We start from the raw sequence: 14865 nt of genomic DNA, 5'->3' as shown, positions 1-14865 counted from the left end.
GTGCATCGGATGAAGCAAGCATGGCTGACAAAAGCGTATGACTTTCCATTAAATTTGTCAGCCTGAAAAGTTGCTACCAGCCTCCCTCTGATTAGTGAGGAGAGGTTGGAAAGTTGGCTCAAGGCAGCCTAGACTTTTGAGCAAGAAACTTTGCAGTTCCTTCTGTTAACCGTTCAACCGTCCAAAGCCCCAGTTCTCCCATTTTAGAATCAAAGCCCATTTAGACTCTCAGGGAAGCCTTTCTAATCGAAAGCCTCTTCTAGGTTGTCCTTCCAGCCGACCTGCCTCAAATTACCGCACCAGGTGGGTGGCCAAGATGAGATGTGTGGCCGGCCGGCATGCCTTTCAAAGGCAGAAGGGAGGGAGCCGGGAAATAGCTGGCACAAACTGCTGCGCATCTTACTGGTGGGCAAGAGGCCAGCCGGTGCCGAGCAGGATCGGACAGCTGGGCTGATTGGAATTCCGGGTGGGCCTGCCTCCTTGTCCAGCGACAGCTGTAAGCCAGCAGCCCATAGCATCTCAATCAGGCGTGGCGTTCCTTCCAAGAATGCTGATATGGAGAGGAGCAGCCTCGGCTCCCCTCCACCTTGCGGAGTGACAGTCAATCTTGGATTCCAGATGACAAGGACTGGATGCAAAATGTAAAACAAATGGTGACCTTTCCAAAGATTAATTTGTTTACCAACAGAATGCTCTCGGTTTGTCATCCGGGATAGAGGTGACCTTCACGTTCCCATTTCTAGGTGGAGAGGAAACTGCGTGCAGTCATCTGCTCACTTAACCCGATCTCACCAATTATTACTTCTCTTATATTTGGGGAAAAGGACAGTTTATTAATTTGTCGTTGTCTTCTGTTACGTTTGTTATAAATGCAGCAAATGTGCTGCAAATTACCGCGGTAGAACATCAATTTGTTTAAGTCTGATTCCACTCCGGATGCCAACATTGGGGGTTTTAGTCCCTTTTTGTAATTGAAACCATAGACAGAAGCTTCTCCCCCCCTCCCCTTCCCAAGATCTTACACCTTCTTGTCCGTTCCGCAGTACATCTGAAAAGAAAACCATGGTTCTTACTACTAGAGAACTGTTTCCAGAATAAATGGCTGCCCCTTTCCTTTGCAGAGGCAATTCAGAGACAAGCGGGGCAGAGTCCAGGCACGGAGGGATGCCCACAGCTTCACAGAGGACGAAAGCAAAAGGAAGAACGAGGGGAGGAACTTAGCAAAAGGGGCAGCAGGACTCGTAAAAACTCGGGGATGGCAAAGGCATTAAATTCCTTCTCATGAATAAATGAAAAGGAGCCAAGTTTATCTTGCATTATTTATTTATTTATTGGAAGGTGGAGACCCAAGCATCGGTATAAGTCTACTGCTACACAACAATTCTGAGAACGTGAAAATGATGGAGAGCTCCTTTGAGGTCACTGCAATTATGAAGACTTATTTTTGTGGAGGTTTCAATGGGCATTTTTGCCCTTTGACAGAGGTGAGCAACTGGGAAATTGCCGGAGGAGAAAGCGGTAAGAGGCCTGCAGCTAATCGGCCACTCTTAAGACGCACACAATTAAAATAATTCGCAGGCTATTTTAATTAACACAGCTAATCTGCATATTTAAGCAAATGTAATTAACAGAATTTTGTGTATTCACAAACACCAATCTATACATCTAATTATGTGCAATTAACTTAGTTTGCATTCAAGTTTAATTAATGTTAATTTGTATATTTACATTGCCTGTAATTAACATAATTTCATATTTTCACAAACGCTGCTAAGTTATATATTGCCGTTATATATTGATATATGTTATATCAATGTCACTGATATAATCTGCAGAAAATTCTTTAAGCTATACAATCAAGTAACAGTAATATTCTTGACTAGCCTTTTTCAAAAGAGAATCAAATGGCTGACACATTCAGGTTGCTTCAATACAGCTGGAAGTTCTCTTTCGTCCTATTATTTATTGCAAAAATGTTCAACAGGTGCTGTGATGTTGCTTACGGAAGACCAGATCTGAGCTAGCAACCTGGAATGAAGTCATGGCCAGAGTACTGCCCAATCTTAGATCACCCCACCAAGCAGGCAGGGACCTTCGCCTCTTGAGGTTCACGTTCACAGCTGAGGATCATCACTTCTGCACAAGGGCCTGCTGGGGCCCAGGTGGGCCTGCGTACGTGTGCCATAGGGGCTCTTGCATGGAAAAGGCATCTCTAGCCACAGCGAGTATATTCATTACGAATGAAGGCGAATCTACGTGTCCTGGGATAATGCAGCAGGATCCAGTCTGGGTCGGTCACCTGGACCAGAGTGGTTTAGTCTTCCGAGCTTCCGGACTCATGCTGGAGCCCATCTTCGGGCAACTGCCCTCTGGCAGTGTGCGCGCTTTGGGCTGTTCTGTGTGCAGTATTTATATGGTGTCTGTTTTTAGATGTTGATTGGGGTGTTGATGGCTGGCAATTAAGTTGTTGGCTGTCATTTCCCTGCGCTGCCCAACCCTCTGTTCCTCAGTACTTGATAAGCTGGTGGTAAATCGGCACTCCTGTTGACCGATGAGGGGCCCGTTTCCCAGGTTCCCCTCACACCCCTGGCTGTTTTTGTGCCTGCTCGTTCAACCATCTTAGTAGCTGCAAAACTGAATGTGTGTCCTTGTTCGTTGCAGTGTGAAGCTACCAATGAGTTCAGGTCTCCTTGTCTGACCGCTCACTTGGCAGCACATCAGCATCCCAATAAACATCTAAAAAACCCACACACAACAGGCACCATATAAATACCACACACAGAACAGTCCAAAGCACACACACTGCTAGAGAAAAGTTCCCCGAGGATGGGCTTCAGCACGAGTCCAAAAACTCGGAAGACAAAGCTGTGGTCCCGGTGACTGACCCAGATTGGTTCCTGCAGTATATTCATTCCCAGTCCAGATCGCTAGAACTGGCTCCCTGGGTGTTGTCCTCAGAAAAAGTTTGAAAACTGCAGCTATTGCAAAGCAAAACAGTCAGGTGGCTCTCTTTAGAGCTGGGGTGTCCAGCCTTGGCAACTTTAAGACTTGTGGACTTCAACACCCAGAATCCTCCAGCCAGCCATGTTATATTCCAGGAGTGATGATCCTTAACTGTGAATTCATGCTGGCTGGGGACTTCTGGGAGCTGAAGTCCATAGGTCTCAACATTGCCAAGACTGGACATCCCTGCTTTAAAGTATGTTCCCACAATCTTATGATAACCTCCTCCTAATCATTTCAAGGAATTACAGTTGATTTATCAAATCTCTAAACATCGTAAGACCAAGAGATCTGAGAGAGCATTTCTTCTTGTTTGAATCTGCCAGGTGGCTGAATTCATTGTCAAGGGATTCTTTTGCATGAGCCAACACATTTATTTTGTGATAACCACGTTTTGGTTGTGAAATTCCTTTTTCTAGGAATGTCCTGAGGGCAGGGAGGACCTTCTTATCCCACTTGGCACGGCACTTTTAAACTGAAAGCTCTAACTCTGATCTAAAACTTTCTGCTTTTGTTCTCTGACAATGTGTTATATTTTTGCATGAATCACTTCGGAAGGCCTTGTTAGGACAGTGATACAAAATGCTTCAAAAAGTGAAATGAAATGACATAAACTATTTAAACAAAAATTATTTAAACTATAAATTAAAATGTAAAGAGTATTTATGTAAAATAAAATCCAAATATTGGTCAGAATAAAAAAAAACCTAGTGGGGAATCTCACTGAAACATTCACTGAGGGTTTATATATAGAAGGTAATAATGTTAATCACACAAGCAACTGAGGACTTGCTTTGGGGAGGGGGTTATTTCAGATATCAGAACTTTTGATTCGTCACCTCAAACACACAGTTGTCTAACATAATGCATTAGTACATTCCACAGCCAGGCACCAGGAGGATATGAACTAAAGAGATCAAGCGATGTAGATGCATGCGGGAACTATTCAACAATGTTTTTCCTGGCACAAAATATTTTGATGATGAATTTCCTAAAACAGCTGGACGTTTTGCCCAAGAGAGTGGCTGAGGCTCAACTGTTCTGAAGAAAATCAGAGGCAAGAAACAAAGCAATGGAGATACTTTATTTGATTACTTACGTATGCGGTTTCCCTCCGATTAACCAATGGCAAACTGACACCATAGTTCTGATTTACAATGCTTCGGTGGTATACGTGCCTTGGGTCACACAGAATCCTCATCATCATTGAAAGCTTGTGCTGTAAAGAAACACAACACAGCCTGTCTACAACAACAACAATGCTGGAAGTTTTGTCTAGAACTATTTACCTTGGTACTCAACTGCTTTGAAACTCATCAAATTCGGCACTCAACGCATTTTGACTCGAAAAGTTTGTCCCGTAGTCATTGTTTGTTTGGCACTCAATGCACAAGTGAGAACATGTTGATGTCAGCTGCTTTATGGCTCACTATATTATTTCTTATGGAAAAAAATTATTTGGTACTCATTGTGCCTCCTGGGACCATTAACGGGTTGAATACTGAGGCACCACTGTATTTATTAAATGTGTACACCGACCACCTTGCTATCCACGTTATCCCTGCCAGTTTTGTTAGCCTCTGCGCATGATGCCTTCCCTGGTCAACTGGAGGAGCGCATTTTATGCAGAGCATGGGCAGCAATGCAAGAGGGAAATCATGTCATAGTGGAGAAAAAACAAACTCTTTGCTATCTGCTAAGAAAAGCCCATTTCCCTATCAACGGAGAGGGCAGCTTGCCTGATTCCCCTAACTGAACGCCTCTCTGCCCTGGAGCCTTTCCTGCACCGCTGTCCTCCTCCTCCTCGTTGCCCAGGGGACTGACCCGACGGTTCTCCTCGGAGGTCTCTGGATGGCTAGACTGGATGCTTCAAGTCCCTCAAGCTCCTCATGCTGGCAGGAGAGAAGCCCACTTCTTCGATTGAGAGGCCAAGAAGCTCTGCAGCTCTGCAGCTCTGCCTGAAGGTGGCCGTCTGGGACTGCAGTGATGGGCATCCTTGTTCAAGGACCCAAAGAAGCACAGGCTGAGGCTGCAGATCTCAGCTGAAGCTACTCCAAAACCAAGCGGATACCCAAGGCAACTACGTGCAGCCCTTCACTTACAACAGTTCATTTAGTGACCGTTCAAAATTACAACGGCACTGAAAAAAGTGATTTATGGCATTTTTTCACACTTACAGCCCTTGCGGCCTCCCCGGTCACATGATCAAAACTCAGATGCTTGGCAACTGGTTCGTAGTTATGCCGGTCGCAGGTGTCCCGGGGTCACGTGATCTTCCTTTGGCGACCTTCTGACCAGCAAAGTCAATGGGGAAGCCAGATTCACTTAACCGGGTTAGTAACTTAACAATTGCAATGATTCACTTAACAACTGTGGCACGAAAGTTTGTAATTTGAGGCAAAACTCATTTCATAAATGTCTCACTTAGCAATATAGATTTTGAGCTCAATTGTGGTCGTAGGTCGAGGACTACCTGTATATGTGCAGATCGGACGGGTTGGTGTGCGTTGCAAATTGCACGCAATAAGGTCGCCTTCTGCATCTTTGTGGGTGGGTGAGAATGTCCCTGTTAAAAAATAAAACACTAAGGCTGACACGGTCAATGCTGCAGCTGCCAGAGATCCCCCTTCTACAGGGGAGAATGTAGCCCCCCAGTCCCATCCCCCCAAAAAAACACTACCTTGTGGACCACAAATCAACTGTGGCCATCACTCTGAGACAGCTCACAAAGCACAATGCCCCACTCCAGCCAACTTAGGCCAGCGCCCATCCCATCATTTTACCTTCACCCCATCCGATCTTATCCATCATTTGTCATTCAAATTTAACATGGCTGTTATTTGTAGTTACTTCTCGCTGGAATTTGAAAATCACAAATAACTGCCTGTTTTTCCCCTCCGATTCTGGTCAGCGCTTCCTAGAGATGGCAACTGCTCCGGGTTCAAGTGACATGTTCAAGTCTAGAAAGGCGAAGGCCGTGGTCTGGGAGCCGGGCAGGAGGGGAAGCAGCCGGAAAGCTCCTCCGAGAGGCCAGACCACCCGGCTCCCTTCCTCAGGTGCAACTGGGGGTTGCAACCGCCCCAAACGCTTGACACCCTCGGGGAGCCTCCATACTCCCGCCATATATGCAGGGGGCCCTAAAAATTCCATGACAAGACAGTTGTTTTTTGCCCCATTTTACGACCTTTCTTGCCACAGTTGTTAAGTGAATCATTTGGCCATGAGGCAAGCGTGGCTTCCCCCACTGACTTTGCTTGTCAGAAGCCACTGGGAAGTTCGCAAAAAGTGGTCACAAATGCAGGCCAGTTGCCCAGCATCGTAATTTTGATCACGTGACCCTGGGGGCGCTGCAAAGGTTGTTAAGTGTGAAAAACGGTCCTAAGTCACCTTTTCAGTGACGTTGTAACTTCGAGCAGTCACTAAATGAACGCTGTAAGTAGAGGACTGCCCATGTCCCATCTACACGGCGTGTCCCCCATTCCCCCTCTCCAAGCCCTTCTCCCACGTCCTGCGAGCTCACAAAAAAGGGGCGGCTGCGAATAGAGGCCTCCCAGTGCCAAGAGTGTTATACAATATTGGGAATGGCAACATGGTCATTAAATGAAGCAGTCGCTAAATGAAAAATCATAATTTTATGATTTTATTTCAGCTTTCCTTTGCTTTACAGACTTGTGAAGGTTGTAAATGTTTGGGTTGGCTGAAAAGTTACTTTTTCATTACCACTGCAGCTGAATGAGGCAGTCATTCTGTTACAATGGGGCAGTCACTAAACGAGGACTACATGAATCGCTTATAAATGTTGAACAATAATTATATGTTGCCTTACATTTATTGTACATTAACTGTATTTTATTATCACATCTCGCACACTGCTTAGAATGGAACAGTTTATAAATTCCAGGAAGAAACAAAGCAAAGCGCCAGAAGGCAGGACAAGAAGCCACGATGAAAACTAAACAAAGAGAGAAGCGAGGAGAAGCTTCCTGACAGTGGAAACATTTAACTAGTGGAACCGCTTCCCTCCAGAAGTTGTGGGTGCTCCATCACTGGAGGCTTTTAAGAAGAGACGGGACAGCCACTGGTCTGAAATGGTGCAGGGTCTCCTGCTTGAGCCAGGGGCTGGACTAGAAGATCTCCAGGGTCCCTTCCAGCCCTGTGTTTCTGTATTCTGTATAAAGCATTCTAACTCTCTGGAATCCCAGCAGATTCTCTTGTGCCAGCAGTCACAGCTAAAATGAGAACTCCCCTTGCTAAAAGGTCAACAAAACTATTCTTCAACAGTGAATGGTGGCTTGTGGTGAGGGAGAAAAGGAGAAATCAGCAGAAATGAGGTGCAGTTTTCCACCCTTTATCCCACCTTTCACTTAATTCTGAACTCTCCAGCGTATGTCGCAGGTTCAGCAAAATTCTGCTTTTATCAGCAACTAAAAATGGTCCTGCCAAACCCGCTGGAGGCCTCCTAAAAATTCTGGGCTTTAACATTCTTTTTAATAACTCACTCAAAGTGAATGACCCGAAACGGGTCCCTCCAATTTATTCTTTGCTTACTGAGGTCACAGACGTAAAGAACGTCACTTGGGAAGTAATTGAAAAATCAGATTTTGTTCCTTTTTGGCCTGCCCAAATGTTTTTCCTGCCAGTGAGTTCTGTAATCACAACAACAAGGATATCTCTGAATGTGTTCCATGGGATAGAACTATGCCTCCTTAGTGTCAAAGAAAACACTCTAGTTATTGACAGCTATACCACGAAACTCAACATTTCTAGTCATGCAAGGGCATAAGTGCAAGTTTGCCTTAGTGGCGAATATCTGTAGCTCAGGTGGAGGATGAGGATGGAGGTTCGTTCTCCGAGCTGGTGGGCTGGTTTCCGAACATTTCATTCCCAGGCTGGTTGACCTCTTCAGCGGAATTTAGGGGAGGTCAGTGTCGGTGTCCTTCTGTTCTGTCTGGTCAGTAGGCCTTGTGATGGGGAGGTCACGTCAGGGGAGGATCATTGGGAGGGTCACAAGACCCATCGCAAGACCTTCCCCTGACGTGACCTCCTCATCACAAGGCCTACTGACCACACAAGCCCCTGTAAGCAGAAGGACACCGACACAGACCTCCCTTAAATTGCGCTGAAGAGGTCACCTAACCTGGGAACGAAATGTTCGGAAACCAGCCCACCAGCTCGGAGAACGAACCTCCATCCTCACAAGTGCAAATAATTTAAGCCTACAGGACAAATGGATTAGCTCTGTTTCCCTCCTGTGTCTGTGCTGATCCAGGCCAAGACTTTGTGTTCTTGGTGTAATGGAGTGGTTAAGGCAGGGTTTTTCAGCCTTGGCATCTTGAAAGCATATGGACTTCAACTTCCAGATTTACCCAGCCAGACTCGAATCCTGGCTACTGAAGGCCACATATCTTCAAACTGCCAAGGCAGAGAAACACTGGGTTAAACTGTTGCACTGGGACCAGAGAGATTCCAATTTAAGTCCCCGTTCGTGTCAAAGCTCACTAGGGATTGTGGGCCAGTCGCTCTCCCTCAATCTCTCTGTGCTGTAGGGAGAAAATCAGGGGAGGCTTGTGAAGAAGCTACCTTGGTTTACCAAGAAGTCAGACCATCATCACAAACATGACGGCTCCCTATCTGGTCTTTAGGGGAGGAAGAGCCCCGCCCCGCCCTCCGCTTTCTAGCCTGCAGGAGGATCCCATCCAAAGTGGGCCTGTCCCCGGAGGCTCCCTGAGCGAGATCCCTTGGGAGGGAAACCAGACCGCAGAATCCCTGGCCAGATGAAAGCCACAAGCCGCTTCGAACCTTTGAGCCCGAGGAGGAGGCTGGAGGCAGGGCTGCCCTGGCAGGAGGGGCCGTCGTGGGCACCTTGGGAAAAGCGATTTCTTTCGGAGAAGGCTCCAAGGGGATTCCCCTACATTGGGAAGAGAATGAAATCAGAAAGCGGGCAAAAGAGCACGGCTTCATTTTCATACCCTGCCCCAAAGAAGACATTCAGTGCAGGCAATCCGCGACTTACAACTGTTTGTTTAGTGACCGTTCAAAGTTGCAACGGCAGTGAAAAAAGTGACTTATGACCCTTTTTTACACTTACGACCGTTGCAGCGTCCCCACGCTCACCTGATCAAAATTCAGACGTAAAGTCAATGGGGAAGCCAGATTCACTTAACAACTGTGTTGCTAATTTAATAACTGAGATAATTTACTTAACAACTGGGGCAAGTAAGGTCATAAAATGAAGCTAAACTCACTTAAGAAATGTTTCACTTAGCAACATAAATTATGGGCTCAATTGCAGTCTTGAGTCGAGGACTGCCTATAATTAGGATAAAATGCAAGTCCTGCAGAAAGGGATTAACGCTACAGGTGGTCTTTGACTTACAATGGTCGCTTAGGGACCATTCAAAGTTGTGACGGACCCCCCAAAGGTCCTTGCAACCCAGTTCTCATGCCCCCCGTCACATGACCACATTTTAGATGCTCAGCAACTGGCCTGCACGGACTATTTGCATGGTCTCAAGGTCATGTGACCCCGATTTACATTTTTGCCAAAAAACAGTATTTACTTCCAGTTTTTGGCAAAAACACTTAATGGCAAACAATGGGCTTACTTAATGACTGCAGCGTTTGCTTAATGGCCATAGATTCAGTTAATTAACATAGTGATTTGCTTAACAATCACTTCAAAGAACGGTCGTAAACTCAGGTTTGTCTGAGATGACCAGCTTTTTGACCATTATGACTTACAACCACAATGAGCAGGCTCTGTTATAGATATAAGTCGAGGACTATATACATACTGATATTTATTGGAGTTTACAGATACTCTTAGCTGTAATGCACTGTACTTTGGTTTTGACTGACCACATGCAAACATGGTCAGTGATTATAAATCATGCTTTCTTCAACAACAGGAAGCCACAATTTGAAAGCACAATTTCTTGTGGACATTCTTTTAGTCTATAGCTTGGCAGGATATGTGAACGTACATCAATGTGGTTTCTTGATTTGTACCTAATTTGCTTCAACCAAGCCTGTGGCCACTGCAAGAGCAGCTAAAATAAATACAAAATTGGCCAACTAAACCATGACTATTTCTTTTATCTGGAAAAATGATATGGCCTTGTTCAACAGCCACAGATAAGCAGCTGCAATTATTTGAGGAGTCCAAACAAGGAAGGGTTTTGCCCAACACAAGCCTGGTTACTCCTGTACATCTGGCCACAGCTCCCCCAAAACCATGCAAGTTAGTTACAGCACCATCCACACCATGTTTTAAGGCTGCCATATTGTATGCAAGATGCTGGGGTCTCTCCAGGAGGGAAAGAGAGAATATTCTATGGTTTGTTCTCAATCTGGAAACAGTCTCAGCCAGAAAGTTCTAATGAGCAACCCAGTAAGACCAAAACAAGCTGTGGACTGCCATTTCCAAACCACAGAACTTCAGAAAGAAGCAGTCAAGCATCAAGCAAAGGTATCCAGAGTCATGTGAATATAGTCACTTCCTGGTCCAATCCTTGCTAAGAAGCAGAAGACTTTTCTTACATTGATATTTGGAGATAGTTTATGAAAACTATCTTTGAATGCTAAAAGCAGCCAAATTCTGCCACTCAAAGATATTTATCCAATAAAACTGAATGTTCTTACCATTTGGAAATCTGTCTTGAAGACAGTTCTGCATCATCCGCTGGGAAAATAGTTAGCACTGATCTGTTCACTGCATTTAAATACTTCTCTGCATGCTTCTGTTCAGGAGTAGAGAGAATTATGTATGTATATATCTGTATATAATTGCATCCATCTCTCTCTCTTTCTCTTTCTATCTCTCTCTCCCTCCCTCTCTCTCTCTAAGTAGTCCTTGATTTACACAATTGAGCCCAAAATTTCTGCTGATAAATGAGACATTTGTTAAGTGAATTTTGCCCCAGTTTACGACCTTTCTTGACAAATGTTTTAAGTGAACTACTGCAGTTTTTAAGTTAGTTGCATGGTTAAGTGACCCTGACTTCCCCATTCACTTTGCTTATTAGGTTCCAAAAGGTGATCACATGACACCAGGACACTGCAACCATCATAAATATGAGACAGTTGTCACATATTTGAATTTGAATGGGGATGCCACAATGGTCGTGTGAAAATGGTTATAATTCACTTGTTTCAGTGCTCTTGTAACTTCAAATGGTCACTAAATGAACTGTTGTAACTCAAGGACTACCTGTGGATTTTATTTCCCACTAAAGAAGAGGCAACCCACTCACCCTCAATCTGTTCTCTGCCCTTTCAACAACCAGTTCCAGGCTCTCAGCCTCTGCTGCTTCCCAGTCGTGGCTGAAATCTCGCAGTTGTTCCTTCAACTGTTGAAGATCTTCTTGAACCTACAAAACAAAGCATGCACTGAATACACAAGAATATAAATGCACTTCTGAAGTTAAGATTGAAAATCTCAGACTACTTAAATCTCAGAGTCTGCTGGAATATTACAAGTGGAGAAACCAGACCAAAGCTGGCATCTCAAATCTGATGTTATCCAAAGCACCAGAAGGCAAGACAAGAAACAAGAAAAGAAACTAACCAAGGAGAGAATTAAGGAGAAACTTCCTGACAGTGAGGACGATCAACCAGTAGAACAGTTTTTGCCTCCAGACGTTGTGGTTGCTTCATCACTGGAGGTTTTTAAGGAGAGACAGGACAGCCACTTGTCTGGAATGGGATAGGGTGTCTCGTTTGAGCAGAGGGTTGGACTAGAAGACCTTCAAGGTCCCTTCCAGCTCTATTCTGATTGAAATTACAGGGTTGGGGGTGGGATAGCTCAAATACAAAGTATACTCTAACAAGGCTACTTGGGAAAAAACCAGGCTGGGTTCAATGATGTCCACAAACCAAAGTAACAATACACAGGCAATGAAATCACCACAGAAATATTATGATCTTGCATCAGGATGTCGGCGAGAAGTGTGTGTGATTGCATCGTAACACTTGTCAATATTTACCTGCTGGCCCTCTCCGCAGATGCACCTGACTAGGTTAACCTATTCAGCCATAAAGCACTGCTGACAAAACATCAAGGCTAAACCAACATCAAACAGCCACATTCTGTCTCAGTGCATAATGTAAACAAGGCTACCCTGTTAAGCCATGTGATTTGACTTCTTTGCTTAGCATGATGTGCGATTTCTTAACTGTGTTTGATGGATTAGTATGCTATACAAACATAGTCTGGCTCAAACACCAATTGTATTGATTTAGGCTTCAGTTCCAATAATAGGTTTAAAACTCAATGAGACTTGCATATGAAGGATCTACTGTGCAGCTGAATTCCAATATGCACTCGAACTGGGAGTAAGTGCCAATAAAGTTAATAATCTTGCTTCTGAACATTTTTAACTATTAAAATATCTTAAGATTTCTAATCTGTCACAAAGCCTTGTACGTTCTTAGGCGCAACCAACCAAACTTCATTTGCAAAAAGTTTCTTCTGATTCCTCCTCCCTCAGCTTTATTTTATCACAGACAAAAAAACACTGTTTTTTCTTTCAGCCATGTAAATACATTTTAGCTTAAGCAATTACACAAATAGATTTCTTCCTCTGAATTGTCTTTTACAACTTCAACCATAGAAAAATTTGGGATGCAGTAAAAATCCAGTAAAATGATTTATTGCTTGCTCAGCATTCCTGACTTAACTATTCCACTGCCTGTTATGCAGAGCTGCTTTGAAGGAAGCTAACAAAATTGGTACCTGGATTCACAGGTAACCATCGAGCTACAACAGCAATGGAGAATGTAACCTGATTTTATGACCTTTTTGTGGCAGTTGTTAAGTAAATCCCTGGACCATTAAGTAAATCTGTGATCATTAAGTGAATACCCTCTTAAGTGAGCCAATAGCTTTCTATGGGCGTGGTTTTGTAGAAAACTGGAGGTACAATGCATTCAGAAAGTATTCAGACTCTTTCGCTTTTGTCAATTTTGTTATGCTGCAGGCTGATTCTACAATTGTTGAAATTCATTTTTTTCTCATTAATGTACTTAATACCCCATAATGACAAAGTGAAAACAGAATTTTAGAAATGACTATAAATTTATTAAAAAGAAAAAAACTGAAATATCACATTAGTATAAATGTTCAGACCCTTCACTAGGTACTTTGTTGAAGCATCTTTGGCAGCAATTACAGCCTCGAGTCTTCGGGGGTATGACACCACAAGCTTTGCGCACCTGGACTGGGGGACTTTCTGCCCTTCTTCGTTGCAAATCCTCTTCAGCTCAGTCAAGTTGGATGGTGACTGTTGATGGACAGCCATTTTCAGGTCCCTCTGGAGATGTTCAATAGGGTTCAGGTCAGGGCTCTGGCTGGGCCTCCTTAGGATATGCAGTTGTCCCTAAGCCACTCCTGGGTTGTCTTGGCTGTGCACCTGGGATCATTGTCATGTTGGAAAGTGAACCTTGGGCCCAGTCTGAGGGTCTGAGCACTGTGGAACATGTTTTCATTCATCTTTTTTGTTCAGATTCTCTTTGTCATCTGGTCAAGTAGATGTGATCCCTCAAATATTGATCCATCTCTAATTTTGGTAGCTTTGGTGAATTTTTTTGGTTTTTTTTAGCTATCCCACTACATCTTTTGTCATCTGTAAATTTGATAAGCATTCCCTCCACCCTTCATCTACTAATAAAAATGTTGAAGAATAGAGGACAAGACAGGACAATCTTTACTTTACTTAACAAATTCTAGATCAGGTGGTCAACATGAGCCAAATCCACCCTTCCACCTGTTTCTGTATGGCCCCTGAGCTAAGAATGGACAGGTGGGTAGATAAGTGGAGCTAGCTAGGCCTGAACCTCAGCTGAGCCCCCAAGGCGAAAGGTGGGGCTGAGCATTCTGGGCATTGGTGGCCTCCTTGCTGGCAAGCTGGTACTGTCCAACAGTCACCAGGCTCCTTGGCCTGCAGACCTGTCAGATGTACCTACAGAAGCGCAAGACCGCTGGAGCCTCTCACCTCACCTGGCTCCTGAGGAGTGGGGGGGGGGCTGTCAAGGAAAAGGAATTTCATCAAAAAAAAAAAGTGTGGAAATTTGTTTTCCCTCTAGTTATATACGAATCTACATAATATCCTTGTGTGAACCTCTTGGCCCACAAAGCTTAAACTATTTACTATCTGGCCTTTCACACAAAAAGTTTGTTACTCCTTGCTCTAGTTTACAAACTCTGTTATTCTATTTCTAATTTCATCCAGAGAGACTCCCGTCTTAGCCAGCCCGGCTTTAGCTCAGGGCAGCCTCTGGTCAGAGATCCCGGGTCAAAGAACCATAAATACATTCTTATTTTTTTAAAAAAAAACCTTGCGTACTGCAAAGCGGGCCGAGAGACTTTGCCAACCCGGCCGCGGTCAATTTACCAGGCACGCTACGACGCAAACCCATGGCAGGCTGCAGGGCTGTGGAGCCCCGCCCATCGTGGTTTATGCAACAGACCACGGTTAGCCAAGCCGTGCCTTAGCCTAGCCGCCCCCCGGGCAGAGGCGACCTCCTTCGACCCACCTGCACCAGAACGCCGCCCAGTTCGACACCCGGCCCAGCCACCCCCGCCATGGCGAAGCCGCCCCCTGCAGAGCGCGGCAAGTCGCCGGGAGCCACGCCACCTCGCCTCCTAGCAACGGGACGCGCGGCCCGGGCGTGGACCACGAGCCCGTCGGAGGGGGGAGAGCGGCCGTAGCAATGTGAACTGGACCCAGCTCCGCTTTCTGTTCGCGAAAGAAAAGAGGCGCGGAGGTGTCTCTGTTTCATTTCTCAGGACTTCGGAGATTACGGGTTCCGTCAGCTGCAGTCGTTCACTGAGTTTATTCGCTTCCCCCCCCGCGCCGTTGTTAA

The 14865-nt window shown here is 45.0% G+C and overlaps 1 protein-coding gene across 9 annotated transcripts in view; it reads right to left on the bottom strand.

The window, feature by feature from the left end:
• IQCH (IQ motif containing H) overlaps nt 1-14839 on the bottom strand; it is an 85178-nt gene extending 70339 nt beyond the window's left edge. For 4 of the 9 annotated variants that reach the window (XM_039369659.1, XM_039369663.1, XM_039369660.1 and 1 more), the window contains exons 1-5: nt 14536-14839; nt 11256-11372; nt 10645-10742; nt 8803-8911; nt 4103-4222 (exon numbers count right to left, since the gene is read on the bottom strand). In XM_039369659.1, the coding sequence (XP_039225593.1) occupies nt 4103-4222; nt 8803-8911; nt 10645-10742; nt 11256-11372; nt 14536-14781 (690 nt within the window). In that variant the 5' untranslated portion in view covers nt 14782-14839. Of the gene's footprint in view, nt 1-4102; nt 4223-5476; nt 5580-8802; nt 8912-10644; nt 10743-11255; nt 11373-13215; nt 13413-14535 lie in introns of those variants that run through there. The other 5 variants (XM_039369666.1, XM_039369665.1, XM_039369667.1 and 2 more) reach the window with 5 other exon arrangements.
• Between the last annotated feature and the right edge of the window lie 26 nt (nt 14840-14865).

Source organism: Crotalus tigris, unplaced genomic scaffold (genome assembly GCF_016545835.1).
Source record: "Crotalus tigris isolate CLP2741 ecotype Arizona unplaced genomic scaffold, ASM1654583v1 scf7180000021179.819088, whole genome shotgun sequence".
NCBI lineage: Eukaryota > Metazoa > Chordata > Lepidosauria > Squamata > Viperidae > Crotalus > Crotalus tigris.
The sequence above is the reverse complement of the archived record's forward strand: the minus strand, read 5'-3'. Positions and strand labels throughout refer to the sequence as shown.